The following is a 20,507-nucleotide window of genomic DNA, read 5'->3' as shown; positions in this document are numbered from 1 at the left end:
CCATTGCGTATAGAAAATACGTACTTTTGGAAAAGCCTAAAACATACCATACAAAAATGCTGGACTGGGCGGGATTCAAACTCACATCTTTCACTTACCGAGTGAGTGCTATAACCTTTAATTTAGTTATTGGTCCGTCTATGATTTATGCGAATTATTTCTAATAATTACGTTTATTTTACCTTGATTGATTACAAACCGATCGCCTTTCAATTGGGGACACTCGTATAAAGCTAAATAAACTATAGATGGATTGATAGCTTAAAGGCTAGAACACTCATCCGGAATTATGATCGAGTCCCACATCGCCCAACCTTTTTCTAGGATTTTTAAAATGATATTGTGTATGTTTCTGTTTTTCAAAATATTTTATGTCACGTGCATTTTAAATATTTGGTTTTTTGCATCTATAGACAATTTATTTATTTAAGAAAACAACATTGTGGACATAACCAATCTAAATTCAAGACGTACGCCACATGCGATTTATAACAAATATTACCCTCACAAGAGAGAATAAGAGAATATACGTAGGTTATTATGAACTATGAAAGTCATAATCGAATATTTTATCGTAAATGTTTGTATGACATATAAAAGCCTTAAAACTACATTTTTTTCATACTCGTATGTACTACATGTACGCCTTTTAAAATGATTGGAAACTACTCAAAAATATAATTATGTTCGAAATGGTATTTGTCATTGAAAAGGATTATAATTTATTTTTATTGTCAGGGTCTTATTTTTTACGATTAACCTTTACCTTAATTACCTGTTTGAAAATCTTCCTCACAGACAAGTTTTGGGATGATTCGTTGACAATTTGTCGTGAGTTTATTTGCCGTTCATTCTTCTGAAGTGGTCTGTCAACAAAACGTCCATTACCGTCCACCGCGACCGTCTTGACCTGTGCTTACAGTTTAATTTTATCCGATGCTTAATTACCGGTGGGCGGGTCGGCGGCCGTCCACCGAACCGGAAAGAATTCCCGGTTAACAATGTACTGCCGTTGCATTATTAGGCCGGTCACTCTTGCGTGTCGTCCGCCATAATGCCTCAATAGAATACCAATTCGAAGACGCTTCGTCTTCTTTTTGTTCGGCGCTGTTACAGATCGAATCGAGCCTCTGCTTCTCTGATCGTCTTTTCCAGTCTTCTATGTTCATTTTTTGTTGTTGTTGGAGTCACTCTTCAAGTTATTTGTCACGAAATGTCGCCAAGTATCAGAGTCTGACGCAGTGGGCATGTCAGTGTAACCGGCGCTAGTGTCTAATAATCTAATGCATTTTTATATTAATTTCGTTATAGGTATGTAGTTGTCTCGTTAGTTTTGTAAGAAATGTCTGGTATGTAAATATATAGGTAAAAATGTCCGGCGTGTATAAATTTAATATAAAGGAGGTAAATGTACATTCCTAATAATACATCAATTTTTTTGTATATAATACCCATAACATTGGAAACAGTTGAAATGAATTTTCTTGTCAGATCAATGAATTGGTCACTCATAACATAACACAAGTCTACTATATATCAACCAACTCATCGGTCAACTATTCATAATTTGTTTGTTATATTTTTTATTGACTGTGATCCTTGACTTAATAGGTAGGTGATTTTTACCTACTTTATTGTATTAATTTTTTATATAAGTTATAATTAACTGTATTCGTTGTCAGTGTGTATTTACCATGAGTGAGTGCGCATAGTGGCTGAAGATGCCGAAAGGCGAAACCCGGATCGCAAAAACGACTCAAATGGAATAGTACACAACTTAAATAATTAAATGCTGATGTTTATATTGTAAATATATATCTTCGTTGTGAGATTAAGAAGATTGAGAAAAAGGTTATATTTCTAAAAAAACACAAAAGATTTTTTTCTTTAATTTTGATACAATTCAAAGGCTACCCGTGTACGATCTGTATTAATGTCAGTATTAAAAAATATTGATAGTAATATTAATCGTGTAATGGTATGGGTTAGAAGTCAGAATGGTGTACCTACTGATAAAATTAACTGACGAATACCTTTTCGAATATTTTGATATTTGTTCCATCAGTAGGTATTGGCATTACTTACCTACCACATATTATTGTAAGATAAATTGAGATACAAATTTCTCGTAGCTTGTTTTTGATTCACTTTCTACGATTAACTGGCCTATCTAAAATTGATAGTGATAGAATCCTAACCAAAATACCCTTGAATGACAGTAGTGACCATAGACTGTCATAGACTGATATACTGACAGTGCTGCCGGTTAACATTAATATCAGTAAAATTGAAAAAAAAACATAATGAAAATAGAATAAGTAACCATTAGAAACATGTATCGAAATGCTCAGTCACATTATAATCTAGTAATTTAAATTTAGTGAAAAACATATTAAAAGTGACCTGTTTCAAATATAATTGCCATTATATACTGATCGTGTAAGGTCGTTAAGACATGAATGCAATTTTCATAAATACAGTCATGTAATATTGACCGTGTAGGATTAGCCAAAAGGGTTTACGATCTACCTTTAAATCTTTAACTTTTAATTTTCATCGTATTTAAACACATTTCAAATGGTTAACTTTATTTAACCTATATTCACCCTTTTTCCGACATATATAGCGAACTCTCTTTAATTGTTGATTACTTCTATTACGTGTTTTTTTTATTCACTTGCCACTTTCCTCCATGTTTTTCCCAGGTCACGATAATTTTTCGGCGCAGTGCCTCTGCCATACGTTGGACGCGACCATCTCAATTTACTTTATATACTTCATATCCTTTGTCTCATTACTGAGGAGGGTGATCACTGAAATTACAAGCGTTACACAATAATCTCCTTCCACATATAGCGATCCTGTGCTGATTTTGTTGCGTCAGTCGCTTTCTTAATAGTGTCGTTCCACCTGGAAGACGCACGCCTTCACAATCGCCTCCCTTTGACGATACCAGAGATCGCCCTTCTTCTTACCATGTGGCCGAAGAATTGGAGAACGCATTCCGTACAGTTGACCGAATCACGTTCTTTGGCATGGCCCCCACATCTTGAAACGGACTCCAGGCTAGGATCTTTAGCGGGCCCCCTTACCTATCGCTAATGCTTTATAGTAGCATTTTCCAAGTGGTGTTCGAGGTAAAATTAAGGTTAAATTATCTTTAGCATCTTTCTTTATATTGTTGAATACAACCACTTGAATTATGGAGTTTTCGAGAATCGGCACACGATAATCAAAAATCGCTCTGGCCAACCACATATTATATAATGTTATTGTTGAAGTATGATAGCGCCAATTTTAATATTAGAGCAAATTTGTGATGTGTGTTTATCTCATTTATCTGGTTGACCCGCCACGCCGGCCCCCCAGGCTAGAGCCCTGTCAGCCCCACCCTTGTGGGGGCCATGTTATTTGGTGTCAAATTCTTCAAGTCCTGCACACTTTATAGGTAAAATTACATAAATATTATGAATACAAATAATTTAAAGAGTGTTAAATTAGTGATTCAATTCTGGTTTCTCATAATAATTAATATGGAATATTTGCCTACTTACGGCCCTGCACGCGCATCCATCTCTCGTCCTCTTTCTTCTTTTTTTATTATTTATATCCCCCATTCCCTCTTCCACGGAAAGCACCAAAATAGAACATACCTCTTCCATCCAACCGGCGACGACCGACGACCGTATTACACCTAAAGACCCGATTCTACTTTCTTTATGGGTGAATGTAAAGCACGATCGCATTTTAGATTATAACAAGGAAAGATTAACGTTATTTATGTTTCTAAATGGAATACGTGATTTCCTTGTATCGTTATGAGTTTAAAGTTAGGTACTAATGTAGGTACTAATCGGCCCTTTTCACACTCATATGGGGTTGGTCGGATAGATTACATTATTTCGTGAATGTGGTTTAAAGTGAATCCTACCAGTCATTGAATTGCCTACCGGGGGGCTAGGACGATTTGGCGCCTGGAAAACTGGACGCCAAGCAATTAAATAGACGTTAGGTACTTATAGGTACTTTTAAAAACATATAATTAAATTATTGTATTATGATTTAATAGTTGGTGATAATTTAAATACGCACACTAAATAATGATTTAATCGTGCACAATTTTTAAGATCCAACGAAAAAAGAGTTTTTTATTTTATATAAAGCCTTAGGCATGGTAATTATCAATACGCAAAAAAAACATTGTGTTCAGAGGAAAATGAATTAAAGCTGTATACGTGTCTACGACAGTGAGGTGTCCAATTGTTCTGGCGTCCAGTTGTCCCATTCCCGCCTACCGGTGCATTCTTTCGTATTCCTGAGGCTTTGACCAATTCTGCTTAATTGTTCACTTTAATATATAGATTTTGTAAGTAAAATGTTATCATTGATGATAGAAGCAATTTCAGTAGGCAGAGAAGTAAAATAACAGTATTATATCGATTCTCCTCATTGTCGAGGGTCGCGATCTCTACCAACGAGGTGAGTCGGCGATTATGGCTTTGACTAATTTTTTAACAAATTTCGTATGTGAAAAATAAGAATTATTATATGTCAGCGACGACCGTTGTAGGGAATGTTGCAAATTGACATTTTACAATCGAATTGGATTTGCGTGTGTCTTCCAGTGTAATTTGAGCTTAAGGAACATACCGCAATCTCTTTGTCTGTCGAATTTTTCGGTGGCCACACGCCTCTCCAAATTGTCGGTGCTGATGCGGGACGTTTGGTCAAAGAAATACAGTAAGTACTTGAATAAAATCTTCATCGCCAGTCTCAATCAATCCACTACTGGAATGCCATCCCAAGCGGATTCCACTAATCTCGATCCTTTGTCATGTACTTTCGTAGAGCATAACTATTTTGTCAATTCGGTGATCTTTTTATACTTCTTGTGTACCACTGGATGACTATTCGTCAATCGATTCTGTCTTCCCAGAGCTACATTATGTCGAATCAAATAAATAATTAACATATGTATGATATTGTGGCAAATAATGTATGATGCCGTTTAGGACTAATTATTTTAACGTAACGATTCAAAAACCCCTGTCTCGTCGCTGGTCTTCGGATCCGATTCGATCGACTTGGATATTTCGCTGTAAACCGGCGATACGTATATTATACTGATTCCTCGCTCTTGGTAGCATTTTTGCCTTTCGGTTTTTTGAGGAAAAACCGACGCCGCGAGATGTATGCGACGCCCGCCGTCATCTCAGTTGGCGAGGGACGTCAGGCGGGATTGTGCACGCGCGGCGCCCTTAACAAAACGAGTAAAGTTCATATCGGATATAACTATAACACGGAAACGTCATTCGCACCCCATCACAATAATTCCATTAAAAATTTGCGTCTCCGTTCAGCTGTTGTGCCTCGGGAGTGTTTGCGAATTTTTTATAAAGTGTTTTGTTAGTCATTAAAAGGAAATAATCATCGATCTTTTTATAGGTCTTTCGTAAAGTGTTTTAATTTCCCATTGTTCCAACGCTCATACGATAACATTCTACGATTAGGTATAATACCGCGTGGTACCAATTCATGTTATGGTTCTGTTTGAAAGTATTGCATATAAATTTATATATTATGTACAAGCATTATTGTCCCCAAGAAAAACGTGATAACTAAAAAAAAGTTAACAAACCAAAGACGTTGGCGAGGGAAGACAATCTTAATATAGTAAGATGTAGCCTATATAGATGACAATGAAGCTGTCAAAAGTACACATGTGTTTGAAACTGTTTCAGTACATCTATTCTATACACAAGTCTGCTATGGGCGGTTATCAAGGGTGGTTTATCATTTGTTTGTATTGAGTATTATAATTGTTACAATAAGTTTGCCGTCTAAACTGTCGAAACTGTCTATATCGCTCTAAAATGTAGCACAGCCAAGAGAGGTGCTGTTAAACATAGCACTTATTGAAACAATTACAACAAATTTATTGTAAAAAATTATAATACTTCGATAAAATAATATGAAAAACTACCCTCGATAGCCGCTGATAGCGGCCGATAGCAATATTGTGTATAGAATAGATGCGCAGACACGAGAATGGATACAAACTTACATAAATACCCAAATAAAAACGCGATAACTGAAAATTTTTAACAAATAAAAAAATGTTTACGAAGACCTCGTGCATTCATTATAATGCTGTTTATATTAATGAAAATTATGCTCTTTTTTGAAAGTACTTCTGATCAGCATCACGTATTTGGACTAGAAATAAGGATTCAGACGAAATTTTTGGTTACAATCAATTCTAGAAAATGAGGACCGTGATCACTCTGGAATCTGGATATACCTACTGTCGAATTATTGATCAGTTTTCTCTATCTTTCACCAACCTCTGCAAGACTTAAATTTTTCAGTGAATTTGAACAATTTTCGCTTTGGGGTTTTCTGGGTGTCGGCGAAAAGTACCCCAATGCATACTATAGTACGATACGGGCGCATGGAGCTCCACTAACACTCAGCCCATGCAGTATAAGTATGTAGTACCTATTATTTGGGATTTTACGTGATTTTTCATGATGGTTATTTGTGTGTAATAACGTTTTAACGCTTGTAACACTAAGGCAAGGCGTTTTTATCTCTCAGTGCGGCAATGGCAATATTTTGGCTAACAAATCTTAGATTACAAATCTTGATAACATTCGTCTTATTAAGTTTTTTCCCGATCCACTTTCATTTCACATACTTAAGTAATGTACCTATGCTCCATCTTCTATTAGAATTAGAAGGTGGTTTTCAACATTAATCTCGATTTACAGTAATTTTGCAGTTGTCACGTTCTTCTTGCGAATAATATCTACTTCTATATTATACTTGTATATGGTATTATTTTTTTTCTCACCGCGTTTTGATTATTTTGGTCAACGAGGGTTGATAACACTAAGGGAAACAACAAAATGGCGTTGTTTTCCCTTATTAATGTACATTCAGTGTTCTCTTGGTCTCGTCTTGTTATTGCTATAACATTTTTCATTCCACGTCAATTTCTGCTAGTTAATAATTATAAATGTGACTTATGTATTTATATCTTCACCTAGAAATCAATTATAATATGCGTAAATCAAAATGTTTTCCTTTACGTCGCTGGAGTATAAAAAAAACATTGATTATAACAATTAAATATTTTATGATTACAGAAAAAATTTATTTGTAATTTTTTTTACTAGGAGATTTAAAATACAATTTGTACAGCGGAGAGATACAGTTCGCTTACTTTTTACCGTTATGGTAGTCTAAAAAGTTATCTATCACGCCATCTAGATAGGCAGATTTTAGCTTTGTTAATTTATTTTGGATATAAGAGTCGAATTCTCGTTATTCGGAGATCAAATGCCATCAGTATCAATATATTGTTATCCTTAATTGGCTAAACGTCTCCGTATCGATTCTCTCCTATCGAATGTTAACTTACACTATCGCTGCTATGTCTGATGCACAGTTATGGTGTTATAATAAAAGCATTTTTAGAAGTCTAAGGATAATTGGTTTTACGGCTGAATACTTTTTATGCTCATTTCGGTTAATTGCTGAAAATATTGAACTAATGCAAGTGCATCGGTGAACTTTAATTTTAAAAGTGATGTTGTACCTATATAAATTATTATACATATTTATCTGTTTTTCAATAGTCTGTAAATGAGGTCTTATTCACAAATAATCCTTCATAACTATTCCACGACAAAAATATTGATTTTACGTTTAATACGACTTTAGAAAGGAAGAAGGAGTTAACCCTCAGTTTTTTCAAAATAGGTTTTATTCGATGATACCATTGATATACTACTGGATGAATCATATGCTTCTTAAAATGACGCCCGATTTTCAGCGACTCGGCCAGTGTTAAAACTTACTGTTTTAATATCAGCGGACTTAACTCGATATAAGCTCACTTAATATTTGTCTCGAAAACGACCTGGCAATAATTATGAGTAAGCCCGATCTAGCTTGCATCTTACTCTAACTAATAGTCAGCGCATGACGACTTGCTCTGTCCGCTCAGACATGAATTTTTGGTAGCTTGCAAGCTTTGGGTTGCAGCACCCTTAGGGTCACTATTCCAAGAACGCAAATTTAGTTTTACAGCCAGGGGAATACGGATGAAATTCGGGAATCCATGTTAACGGTCTTAACGCATTATACCTACAAGGAAATATTATAAGACGATATTCGTAATATCTTCTTTTGTGGTACATTTTTAAAATGACACTTGTATGGGAACTCCTCATCTTGTAGTATATCAATGGATGATACCTAACATTGAACACGACTAGATACGCGCTATGTCTAAAGTATGTTTGCTGCAAATGCTGAATTATTATCTAAATTTAAATTATATTTTTTTTTAAAAAGAAGAAAGTGAAGTGGAAAAAAGGAGTTAACCATCATTTTTATTGATTTTTTTTAATTAAGTCAATAATTAAATCAGATTGAGAACAATATAAAATACCAAAATAATTATCGGTTTGTATATATTGTATATTTTCATTTTGACCGAAAACAATAAAAACGTTTTTGTGCCTCCTGTAAAATTTAATTCGTGTGGGTTAATTCCTATTTCCTTTTAATAACAATTTATTTCGAATACTGGTTATTATCAGCTAGCTGTATGTATGTATGTCCAGCGTATGTTTTATGAACAACTGTTATTTCTACACGGAATGACATGAGAATATTACAGTTAAAAGAAATCCCATACACCCATTATCTTATTTAAAGTTTTGTTTATTTCTAATACGTTTTCACTAGTATCAACATATGTAAGACGGTACCAGTCTTAGTATTAATTAGACTTTATAATAATTCGACAATTCTGTTTGTTTGATCTCTATTGAGTCCGATAGTTGATCGTACTTTCCTACATTGTCAATTATATTGTAATCAAAATTATTCATCAGCAAAATGTATTACCTAATTTAATTGATACATGTAATGAAAATAATATTAATCCTACATATCTATATACTATCTAGTTGTGATAATATTTCATTTTGTGTTATCTGTTTAATTTTTCTTATTATTTACAAAATATCGTCACATACAAACATGATACAGACATTATTTTAAGAATACATATTAGGTACATTTTAAAAATAGTGTGTCATGAATTATTTTAGTTTAAGGGATATATTATATTATATGCCTTACAGAAAAGAGATCATAAGTACTTGATGTTATCGATAGTTATTCGACAATCATATCATTGGCCAAATATGATTCAAGATTTTGCTATCCGATTTGAAACAGTGTGTCAGTGGTATGTTAGTTTTAATAATTTTGTTACACATTAAATTTAAATATAATAACATAATATTATCAGGTCACATCACAAAACTCTAAACACGGCAATCGATTCATTGATCAAACACGAGGGTGCTTAATTCTTAGAATCTCCGGGTTCCCACATGGAAATATTTTGTTTTTGCGGACTTCCTTTAATCAATACCTACTTAGCAGTTTTCGTCGTAAGTACCTTATTCTTCTTGTGGCATCCCCTATTCGAGGTCGGCCACCATCAGGGGATCTTTAATTTATCGTCTGTATTCTAAACAGTTCACAATCACGGAGTTTATTACGCCAATTAATGTTTTTGATAATGTGGTCGAGTACCTACTGAAGTTTTCTAGTTTGTATTATCGACATATTGCCAGTTGCCCTGTCAGTCCAAGGATGCTTGAGGATTTATGTGTATATAGCCACATCTCGAAAACATCAATTCTTTGTGATATTATTCATGTATATGGTCATATATATTATTCATTTATATCCATATTTCCATGCCATATAAAGTGAATCAGATGAGACAATAGCGAAATTTACGCGGTCCCAGTTCTAGTCTCTGCTGCTGAGAAGGTGTCTCATTTTGAGAAAACTCACCTTTTGCATATTATGGTATACATCAAGGGTAAGAAACATTCGGGCCTTTTGACTGAATTCAAATTTCACAGAACAGATCCTTTTATTAACTTTCTATGTTTATGTACTTTGGTACGTTTTTACACGCATATACATTTCTAATATAATTTAAGCTGACGGTTAATATCACTAAGAGCATGGTTCGGTAGAATGTGTTTTTCACCTCTACTATGCTTTGTGCAGAGTTCTCAAATCTTTCATAACTCTCAAATGCTTTCCAACATAAAGCCGATACAATTCGGTCATTAAAACGTTGGTTGACTTTAAAATTAACAAAATATTATACATACGTGCATTTTTATGTATATTATGTAATTGAAGTTTCTCGACTGTGGCCATATTTGATTACAGTTAAAAGTTAGGTTAGACCAATACGGCCTTCCAACATGAAAAGGTTCCATTATATTTTGTAAGTCGTGGGAATCGTAATAAGGTATAAAATGGAACATCTTGTCTCATAAGATTTGCCACGTAAAAGACGTTTCGCACGTATTCTATTATCAGATAGGAAGGATGACTCGTTTTTTTTTATCTTGCGTTTATTTACTACCGCGATTTGCGTGAAAACATGTTATTACAAGAAACGGTATACAAGTATTTGAGCAATAAACACAAATGTTTTGCTTTGACCGAGTGGATGCTGGGCCGTGAAAATGATGTGCCAACTTTTTGTTAAATGAGGCGTTCGGCGGACACGGGTAGTTGTCAAAAAAATCATTTGATAATTTAATTAACGCGACAGAGTTGATTATTGATGTCGGCGTTATGAAATATTATTATGTTATTTTAATTATTCGTCGTTTTTCTTGGCCCCCAAATTTATAATAATCAAGGTTACAGATTTCTATAGATAATTTAATATGTAGGTACTCGTGTTTACGCAATTGCGTTTTTTTTGCTGGATGAGCAGGGCTGTGCTAACCCCACGAATGACTGCTATATTCCATGTGGTTTTGTTTATTTTTTAGCATCAGGATATCGAGTTCTATCGAATGGTTTAACAACTCTAATACAATCACACGAATTATCGATAATAATAAAGATGGCTAATGTAGACAGTAGTTTTTTTTGCTATTGATTGTCATTATCATTTTGTAGAAAATCGACAGATCAATTTCCCAATAAATATTTAATTGATAATCCTAGTACCTATATTGATAAATATATCGATTGTTGTTTTAATTTAATTAAAACAATTTTTTTTGTAGTACTTATTTCAACATTTTCAACTGAAAAGTTCAAGTTGAAAATGTCCCTCTGAGGCGGACGAAACCGGTCCTAATTTATTGATTAAAAGTGGAATAAGTACTACAAAAAAATGCGTTTTATTAAATTAAAACAACAATACAATGCAGCTCCACCATGAATTGACAGTTGACAAAATAAAAGAAATATATCGATAGTGTGCCACGATTATAGCATAGCCAATACACACATTCCGTCAAAAAAGGCCGGCATACACACCTGTTCTTTCCAAACATAAAGGGCCTGATGCATGGAATGTCGACGCTGTGTGAAGCGAATTACTTACGAAAGGTAAAGATAGATAAATCTAATCGGATGCATTTGGAATCAAGTAAGACCTGCGTGGAAGCACACTAACAGCAATGTCGTGTGTCCTAAGATGGGTTGGGTGGTGAACATTATTTTATTATACACATATAAATAATTGATTTAAGTTTTGTACTATTCCATTTCATTCTTTTTCGCCTTTCGGCATCTTCAGGCACTATTCACACTCACACTCACCAATGGCAAATACATACTGATACTGAATACAGTTAATTATTGTTTATATAGCGAATTTATAGAATAAAAGAAGATAAAAACCTTATTACCAAAGGAAAGCATTAGTCTAGTTATATTAGTATAGCCTGTGGGTAGATATATATTAAAATTATAAGTGGTAATTTCAGACGCTTGTTGTCACGCCGGATATTCCAATTTTGAAATAGATTGTTTATACTCGATCTTGAGAGTAGCATTAAATTTTGCTGTCATATTACCTACTATTAAACGGCGAGAAGTGTACCCTAATTAAAACCAAAATTAAAAATTTCCACGCCAAACCAGATTCACATTTTGCTCACGTATACAGTAGTGTCAGTAAAATATAAATACAGATAATATGTGTTTACTACGTAGGTAGGTATGTTAATATTAATATTCTTTATTGACTAATGGTTTTATTAATAGCTGGCTTACTCATTCATTAAAAATTCAATTTCCAACTCAATAGATGAATAAAAATTTTACCGATCGAATCAGTGCCAAGTTTTCTTTGACAGTTCATTGAAAATGGAGGAATAGTCGGAAGTGTTCTCGGCTATTTTGAATTATTGTTTTGTAGTTTGGTTTTTTTTAAATACCTCGGAAATAATAGTGTGATATACTTAATATAATTTGAAATTTGTATATTCTCAATAAAATAACTATGCAGTAAGTAATATTTAAAAAAAAAAAACTATAATAGATTTTAGATCAAAAAAACATCTCACGAGACATTTTAACGTAAATTTGTTTTCGCAGTAGATATAATATTTTTAACAATTAATTTATGATCACAGTCGTATTAAATTCGACAAACTTAGTTACCAGTGGCCTGCGGTGACTTTTGATATCGGGCAATCGCTTCATTTTGAGCGTTGTTTTGTATACTTTATCAAAGCAGCTATTTATATATTAAAGTTTTCCTTACTTGCACTGGATGCAGAATTTTAGATGTCCAGACGTTACTTACGTCAAGATGACAAACTTTGTTCATGTCGGCGCAACGATACAAATTAAATAAATATACTTTAATGCTTTTTTCTATTTATTATAATATTTGCTAATTTTCACGGTTTTTATAAGATTGCTGTTTTTTTTTTTATCTTAATGAACATCTTGGAACAATTTAGGGATGTTTCATATTTTTTTTTGTTCCATACTTGGAAAAGAAAGAAAAATACCAAAGTACTAGTGGGTTTTGATCACACTTCTTTCGCTTTCCGGGCGAGTGGTTTGACCGATAAATTAAGCTACCGACTCAAGTGCCATCGTTTCCGATTTCTGTTAATAAATGGCTACCGTGTTTTGTAAGTTACATTAATTTATTACGAGAACGTGAAAACTAAAATTTGGAAAATTCTTGACGTTATTTAGGTATATGAATCAAAGTTTTTAATGTTATTTATTACCTTGGTTTATATTGCAAATGACAGTAGTTATTTATTGACGGTATTTGAAGTCTATACTTGGAGTTATTTATAATTGATTTATTAAGTATGTTTTATTGTTATTTTTAATTATTACAATTTATTTATGATAGACATAGGCGTTACCCCGTTTCTAAAATGCGGTAAGGAGAAATTTACTCAAATTGGCACCAGTTATCATACATACGACGTGTGTGTAAAATTATAATTCCTAAGTACCCTCAGTCGACAGTATTTATTTTATACGTTCATTGCTCTCTCTTCAATAGGCATTGCTATCTGGAATTCTTCATAAATACCGGATAGATTTGAATGGATTCGATCTTGAATCTCGACATATTATTCAAAACTAATAAACCGCACCTTACGTCATGACTAATTTTAGATCTAGGATGACGATAAAAGTGTTATCAATAATTCACTTTCACATGCAATGATGCGTGTGAATTAATGTGTTACTTCCTTATGATTTTAATTTTAAGTGTTTGCACACAAAATGATAAGCCATACTAAATAGTTTGTTATTTATTGGTATGGTTGAATGACTGTGTAAATTACTTCTACTCTCTCTTTTGAATATTTTTATAGGTAATACTTATACCGAACAAAAACGTTGATTTTGACAAAGGATATAAAAATGAAAAATTTTTGGGGTTGCTGCCAGTTGTTATTATGCTTGAGAATGATTATGCAATTTTGCATCTTCGATTCTTTTGTGTTTTAAAAAATCTTTTGAAAGAACGAGATTTTCACTTAAAATATACAAAAAATAAATAATAAAGAAGAATATGCTGATGTGGAAACGTTGTCGGACTTGGTATCCAACAATTAAGTGTAGAATTTAATTTAAAAAAACTTTTTTATAAATCGTCGAATATTGCGATGGGGATATTTATATGTGAATACCTAATAGTAATTTTGAACTTAACATTGAGTGTGAAAACTGTGCTATATTATAATCATATTAACTGTACACTTAAACGAGCAGTAAACTATTTTCCATTATCGTGTATTTATGAATACGACGTAGATGACATTTTTCGTTTTAAATAAACTGTGAATTTTATTCTCTGATAGAAATGCGAAAATTCATAAGACTTTGCCATAATCTCCGAAGTGCAATCAATAATAACAATTATTGTGATATGAACATAAGGACTACAACGTAAAGTGTGTTGGGTTTGTTTTTCTGTTGTTGCAATTGTTTAGTGTCGTTAGAGACTGAAGTCTCGCCTTGGAGACGGTCGGCCCGCGGAGTCTTCAGAATGGGCGGCGGGCGAAAGAAACGGGGAGGATTCCTCTTCAGGTGGATGAGGAGGTAATCTGAGAGTCTTGAGGCTTTGATTGACGGATATGCCATAACACCACTGTCGATGTTGTTTTTTTTGCCTGTTTGTGTCCACATACTAACCGAATGAAGCTAACGTTTTTCTTTGAAGATTGGTTGATTCTGCTGAAATAACTGTGCGTTTGTTTTGTAAGTAACCTGTATGAAATGTCTTATATAGATAGATATAGGTTTTTACCCCAGACTATTTGTTCTTCCATCTTTCCAAAACAGTATTTTTTTTTTTATAAATGAGTCGTATGTAAAGATAGAACTGTCATATTATAATATAATGTTCTGATATGTCTAGTTTGCTAGCAGACGATTCAAATATGGCTTTGTGATATTCCTCACCACTAGAAGATATTATTGTAAGTAAAATCACATCGAAACGATTTATAAAATGCGCAAAAGGGCGTATTTGGCGTAAATTAGTCGTATTTTAATTACAATTTTTGGTAGGCGAAAAATATATGACGAAATCAATAAAAAATCTTTATTTTAAATAACCATGCAAATTGTCACTTAGGTAGGTACGCCTTTTTGGCTTTGAGATTTCAATAGGTATATTTTTTAATTTAACTCATTAATTTCTTTCTTTTGACTATGTTCGATGCTAATAGGATCATATTATGAGCCTCCACTGAGTGGACAGATTTTTCTTTTTACGAGAAATGGATGTTAGCCACTTGCTCGGCGCATTAGTTCCATACTCTTTTGAGTCCGAACACAGATTGAAAAAACAATTTTTGTGTTAGCCAGACCCATGATTCGAACCTGGGACCCACGACATTATAAGCCGATGCGTAAACCGCTCGGTCATCGTGGGCGTTAAATTTAAGTAGTCAAAAATGTTTATTCGAACAAAAATGTTAATATTAAAAAACAATTAAAAATGCGATGTTTGTTCTTATTTAAGCAGAACGCATCACAGTTTAAAAATTCATAATTATTATTCTAAATCCCAGTTCATATACAAGCAGAAGGGTTGACCATTAAAACAAAATGACACGCACTACATTTAGGCCTTGTCCAGATGGCGCGATCATTTCGCGCGTAAAAACTCGCGCGAATTCCAGGTACATGTGACCTCATTGAGCCGTCCACATGTACTCGCGACAAGTCACCTCTCGCGCGCGGTCGAGGTACAGATGACTTCTGGTTTACAGGTTGACCGTCCACATGCACTCGTGGCGTATCGCGTCAAGACACGCGTCAACTGGACAAGCTCTTAAATGCGTGGTTTGTTTTTTATACATTCAGAATGGCTTATGACTTCAAAACACATACAATGATACGTGTCGATCTTACTTACCTAGGATCTGATTAAGCATAAGGTCCGCGCATGGATGTGTATAATATATTGCAGCTATATGATTTACGGATTACACAGTTATCGAAGACGTCCAATCAAGCTTTTCTATATCTGCGTTGTTATCTTGAGGGACGCGAAGATCGCAGGGTCAGTTTTAGTAGGCAATATGACTATGCTGTATCCAAGTAGGTATACGAGGTCCTAGGTATACGTCAATGGTGATGTGATGACAGTGGCGAAGGGTGGGGGTAGGCTGTGGAGAAAGCACACTTGTTAGATGTATTTACGGGAAATAAGAAGATAATCCGACATAACTACTGATGAATAGGTAGGTACACAAAAACCGATGAAATTTCAAAAGCTCACTGTTGGTATAAAATTAAACAATTAATTTGAATTTTCTTAAATATAAACGCAAGATACGCTCAAAATATATTGAAAATATCCGTTGTTGTGAATCTCTTCCATAACAATTTATAATTAAACCAGTAAACTAGACATTTTAATACTTTTATATTTAAAACACAGACTTAGATACAATATGAGATTTCAACTTACATAATTATTATGAATAAACTAACTGACAAATAAAAATCACGAGATAAATTATTTATTATTTTTAACAACAATCAATATTTATATGTGATTGAATCCCTAGAAATTATTTTTTAAATTATCTTATACTTAAATTATTTTGAATAAATGTGCACTTACGTAATATGTAAGCGTAAGCGCTCCTTAAATAGCTTACCAATTTATATGGGCCGCCGCAGACGTCTTGAAATTATGAGAAACAAAATTCATATAAAAAAAGTTTTCGATTCACGCGAACGTAATCCATACAATTTTTAAAGAGATGTCGCTTATTTTTTTAAACCTTCGAGACATGCCATAAATGGTGCTTATTGAAATAGTGGAAAAGATCGTAAAATTATTATGACAATTATACGATAGTCGTAGGACGTCGTTGGGCATATTGAATATATTATTATGCGATTATATTATTTAATATGTCAATATTAAAAAATATTTTTCTTAAGAATGTAGGCTTTAAATAATCGCCTAGTATGGAGTCTTCGCCACTGTGTGATGATATAAACATGCTTGCATAAATTTAAAAAAAAATCGATTCAATATACGAGGGTGGGTCAATAATTCCTTAGAAAAAAGCATTAAAACAGTTTTTATTTTTGTATTTTTTTTTATTTCTCAACATAATCTCCTTGGAGCTCAATACACTTGGTTAGACGTTTCTCAATTTTTTTTAAACCATCAGAAAAATAAGTTTTCGGAAGGTCATCAAAATAAGCATTTGTCCAATTGATGACTTCTTCATTTGAAAAAAAACGTTGTCCACTTAGCCATTTTTTTAAGTTTGGGAAAAGGAAAAAGTCAATGGGGGCTAAATCTGGCGAATACGGTGGGTGGTTGACCAATTCGAACTTCAATTCTTCAATTTTAGCCATTGATCGTAAACATGTGTGAACACGGGCATTGTCCTGATGAAAGAGAATTTTTTTCCTGTTTAAATGAGGCCGTTTTTCTTCAATTTTGTTTTTTAGCTGGTCCAATAAAGATGCATATTAATCCCCTGTTATTGTTTTTCCTTTTTTCAAATAGTCAACGAAAATAATTCCACGTGCATCCCAAAATACAGTAGCCATAACCTTACCAGCTGATTTTACGGTTTTCGCCTTCTTTGGACATGGTTCGCCTTTCGCAATCCACTGCTTTGACTGTTCTTTCGTCTCGGGAGTATAGTGGTGTATCCATGTTTCATCTACAGTCACAAAGCGACGAAAAAAATCATCCGGATTGCGTTGCATGAGCAACAACAGGGCTTTAGAGGCCACCACCCTATTGCGTTTATTGTCGACTGTGAGCAAACGCGGCACCCATCTTGCAGAAATTTTTTTCATGCCCAATTTGTCATGTAAAATAGAAATGACGCTACCTTTTGAGATCCCTGTAACCTTAATTATCTCACTCAACTTTAATCTTCGGTCACTGAACACCATATCGTGGATTTTATTGATCATTTCTGGTGTAGTCACCTCTACAGGACGTCCTGAGCGTGGTTCATCCTTTGTTGATGTACGACCACGTTTAAATTCATTTAACCAGTTATAAATAGTTGCAAGTGAAGGAGCAGATGTGCCGTGAACTAAATCCAACTCATTTTTTATTTCCTTTGCTGTTAACCCTTTTATATTAAAATGTTTAATAACATCTCTAAACTCAATTTTCTCCATTTTCCATTTTTCCATTTTCCACAAGCAAATTTTTTTTTTAAATGGACGAGAAACACACAACAACCCGACCAATCTGATTGAAACTTCGCAGCATACTGAATCGGTAGTGCTGCTGCATGAAAACAAACCGCTTACAGTACTAGTCGCGCCACCTGTCGGCTTTTCTAAGGACTTATTGACCCACCCTCGTACTTATAAATTTGTATCGTTATAATAATGCCATTGGCTTCACATTGGTGTTTTTCTAAAGAAGTCGGTATTTCATGGTATATACCTATTCATCTATGAATAGTGGGTAGTCTAAACGGTAGCATTTTGGGGTAGCAAGTAAAGCAAATATGGGTGGCCGTTATTGATGGTCCGCGCTTTTGGATAATTAATTGGTTACATAAAATCAACAGTGTAAGGTTACAATTTCAGTAACGCACCCTCGCGCTGGCGGGGTGAGACTGGTGGATAAATTGCCCGCCTCTTAATAAACCCCCGAAAAATCACAACAAAATAATATACTCGCCAGATTGAATTAGCAGTCGGGTCGGGAGGGAGGGTGGTCTGGGTGAAGCCACACCCGCGGGTGGTAAATACGCTTAAGGCGAAGTCTTCACTGAGCCTTTTTTAAAGAGGCACCTAGCGGAAAAATACGAAGCTTGCAATTTGAGACATTTTTTTGATAATTTACAATTTCAACTGTATTAATGAATAAATGAGGAGCAAACATTCAAAAAGTGATTTGTCACACAGATGTTGAGCTGAGATAATCAAGAAAAACATATTGTACTCAAAATGTTTTTTTTATTATAAAACTGTTTAAGGAAAGAATTTTAATCCTGGTATTTTGTATAATCCAAAATTCGCGGAAGTGGTTCATTTTTTGATTTGAAATTTGGACATAACACGATTTGCATGAAACTTGTGGGCAAAACACTATTTGAATGAAAATCACGGCATTATATTTTTTTATAGGATAAAAGGTTCTTTGAACACTGATTCTGGTTTCCTTTCATAGATTTAAATATGGACTATCAGAATTGACAATAAACGGCATTTTTCAAAATGTGTGACAAATCACTTTTTGAATGTTTGCTCCTCAAATATGTATCTGAAAACATTAAAAAGAAAAATATTTTTTATTTTAAGTCAAAGATAAACTTACAATTGTAAAAAATGTAATAAAATGTGAATTTGTTGAATCGGACCGCACCCTTTTATTACATATATTTAATGGTCATATTTATTATTAAAATTTAGTTTATTAAGTTTTCTAAGCATCACCTAAGAGATTTTTGATTAATTCATAGTTTTAATATTTTTATATCTATTTTAAAAAACATCGATTTTTATAAAAAATATAAATGTGTATAACTTGAAATCCTTTTTATTTATATCTAATTTTATTTATGTATGGTCCTAATATTGAAGCTTTTCTCTGAAGATTTTTCCGCTAGGTGCCTCTTTAAAAAAGGCTCAGTGAAGACTTCGACTTAAGTTACAATGTGTATGCACCCACAATACATTGGATTGCTTAATACGTGCATTAATACGATGCTCCTCGAAGGTGAGAAGGCCGTTGTTGGTGACTTTCACCTTGCCCCGCCTTAATGCTGAAAAAGTATCCTTCAGGAAGCGGAAAGTACGTCTTATAACGCTGGATGCGGCATCGAAGACCTGACAGCGAAAGTGGGATGCTTCTACCAAGGGCAGGCACACATATTTGTTCTTTCCGAATATACAATGACGATTGGAGATAACCAAATTGACTCCTGACCACTACGCCAGTCAGTTTTTGACAGGCCATGGTGGATACGCTGCTAAGCTCTACGAGCTTGGACTTGTCAGCCGGCCAACATGTGCATGTGGCGGAGAACTACAGTATGCAAACCACATCATCTGGGAATGTCCGATAATGTGCTCCGAGAGAGAAGATATGCTTAAGTCGGTCCAACCAGCTGTTAGGCCGGGCTCATCGGGCCATCCGACGTGGTCGCCACAAAGGCCAACTATATTGTACGAGGGTGGGTCAATAAGTCCTTAGAAAAGCCGACAGGTGGCGCGACTAGTACTGTAAGCGGTTTGTTTTCATGCAGCGGCACTACCGATTCAGTATGCTGCGAAGTTTCAATCAGATTGGTCGGGTTGTTGTGTGTTTCTCGTACATTTAAAAAAAAAATTTGCTTGTGGAAAATGGAAAAATGGAAAATGGAGAAAATTGAGTTTAGAGCTGTTATTAAACATTTTAATATAAAAGGGTTAACAGCAAAGGAAATAAAAAATGAGTTGGATTTAGTTCACGGCATATCTGCTCCTTCACTTGCAACTATTTATAACTGGTTAAATGAATTTAAACGTGGTCGTACATCAACAAAGGATGAACCACGCTCAGGACGTCCTGTAGAGGTGACTACACCAGAAATGATCAATAAAATCCACGATATGGTGTTAAGTGACCGAAGATTAAAGTTGAGTGAGATAATTGAGGTTACAGGGATCTCAAA

At 34.1% G+C, this 20,507-nt stretch overlaps 1 protein-coding gene across 1 annotated transcript in view; it reads left to right on the top strand.

Moving 5' to 3' along the window:
* Positions 1–5,214: 5,214 nt before the first annotated feature.
* Positions 5,215–20,507, top strand: part of vlc (disks large-associated protein 2) — a 40,531-nt gene continuing 25,238 nt past the window's right edge. The window contains exons 1-2 of the mRNA XM_085943155.1: positions 5,215–5,270; positions 13,710–14,439. Of these exons, the coding sequence (XP_085799281.1) occupies positions 14,387–14,439 (53 nt within the window). The 5' untranslated portion in view covers positions 5,215–5,270; positions 13,710–14,386. The remainder of the gene's footprint in view (positions 5,271–13,709; positions 14,440–20,507) is intronic.

The sequence above is a fragment of the Rhyacophila brunnea genome, unplaced genomic scaffold (assembly GCF_057557595.1).
Source record: "Rhyacophila brunnea isolate RB1 unplaced genomic scaffold, BYU_Rbru_1.0 scaffold_15, whole genome shotgun sequence".
NCBI classification, from domain to species: Eukaryota; Metazoa; Arthropoda; class Insecta; order Trichoptera; family Rhyacophilidae; genus Rhyacophila; species Rhyacophila brunnea.
The sequence above is the reverse complement of the archived record's forward strand: the minus strand, read 5'-3'. Positions and strand labels throughout refer to the sequence as shown.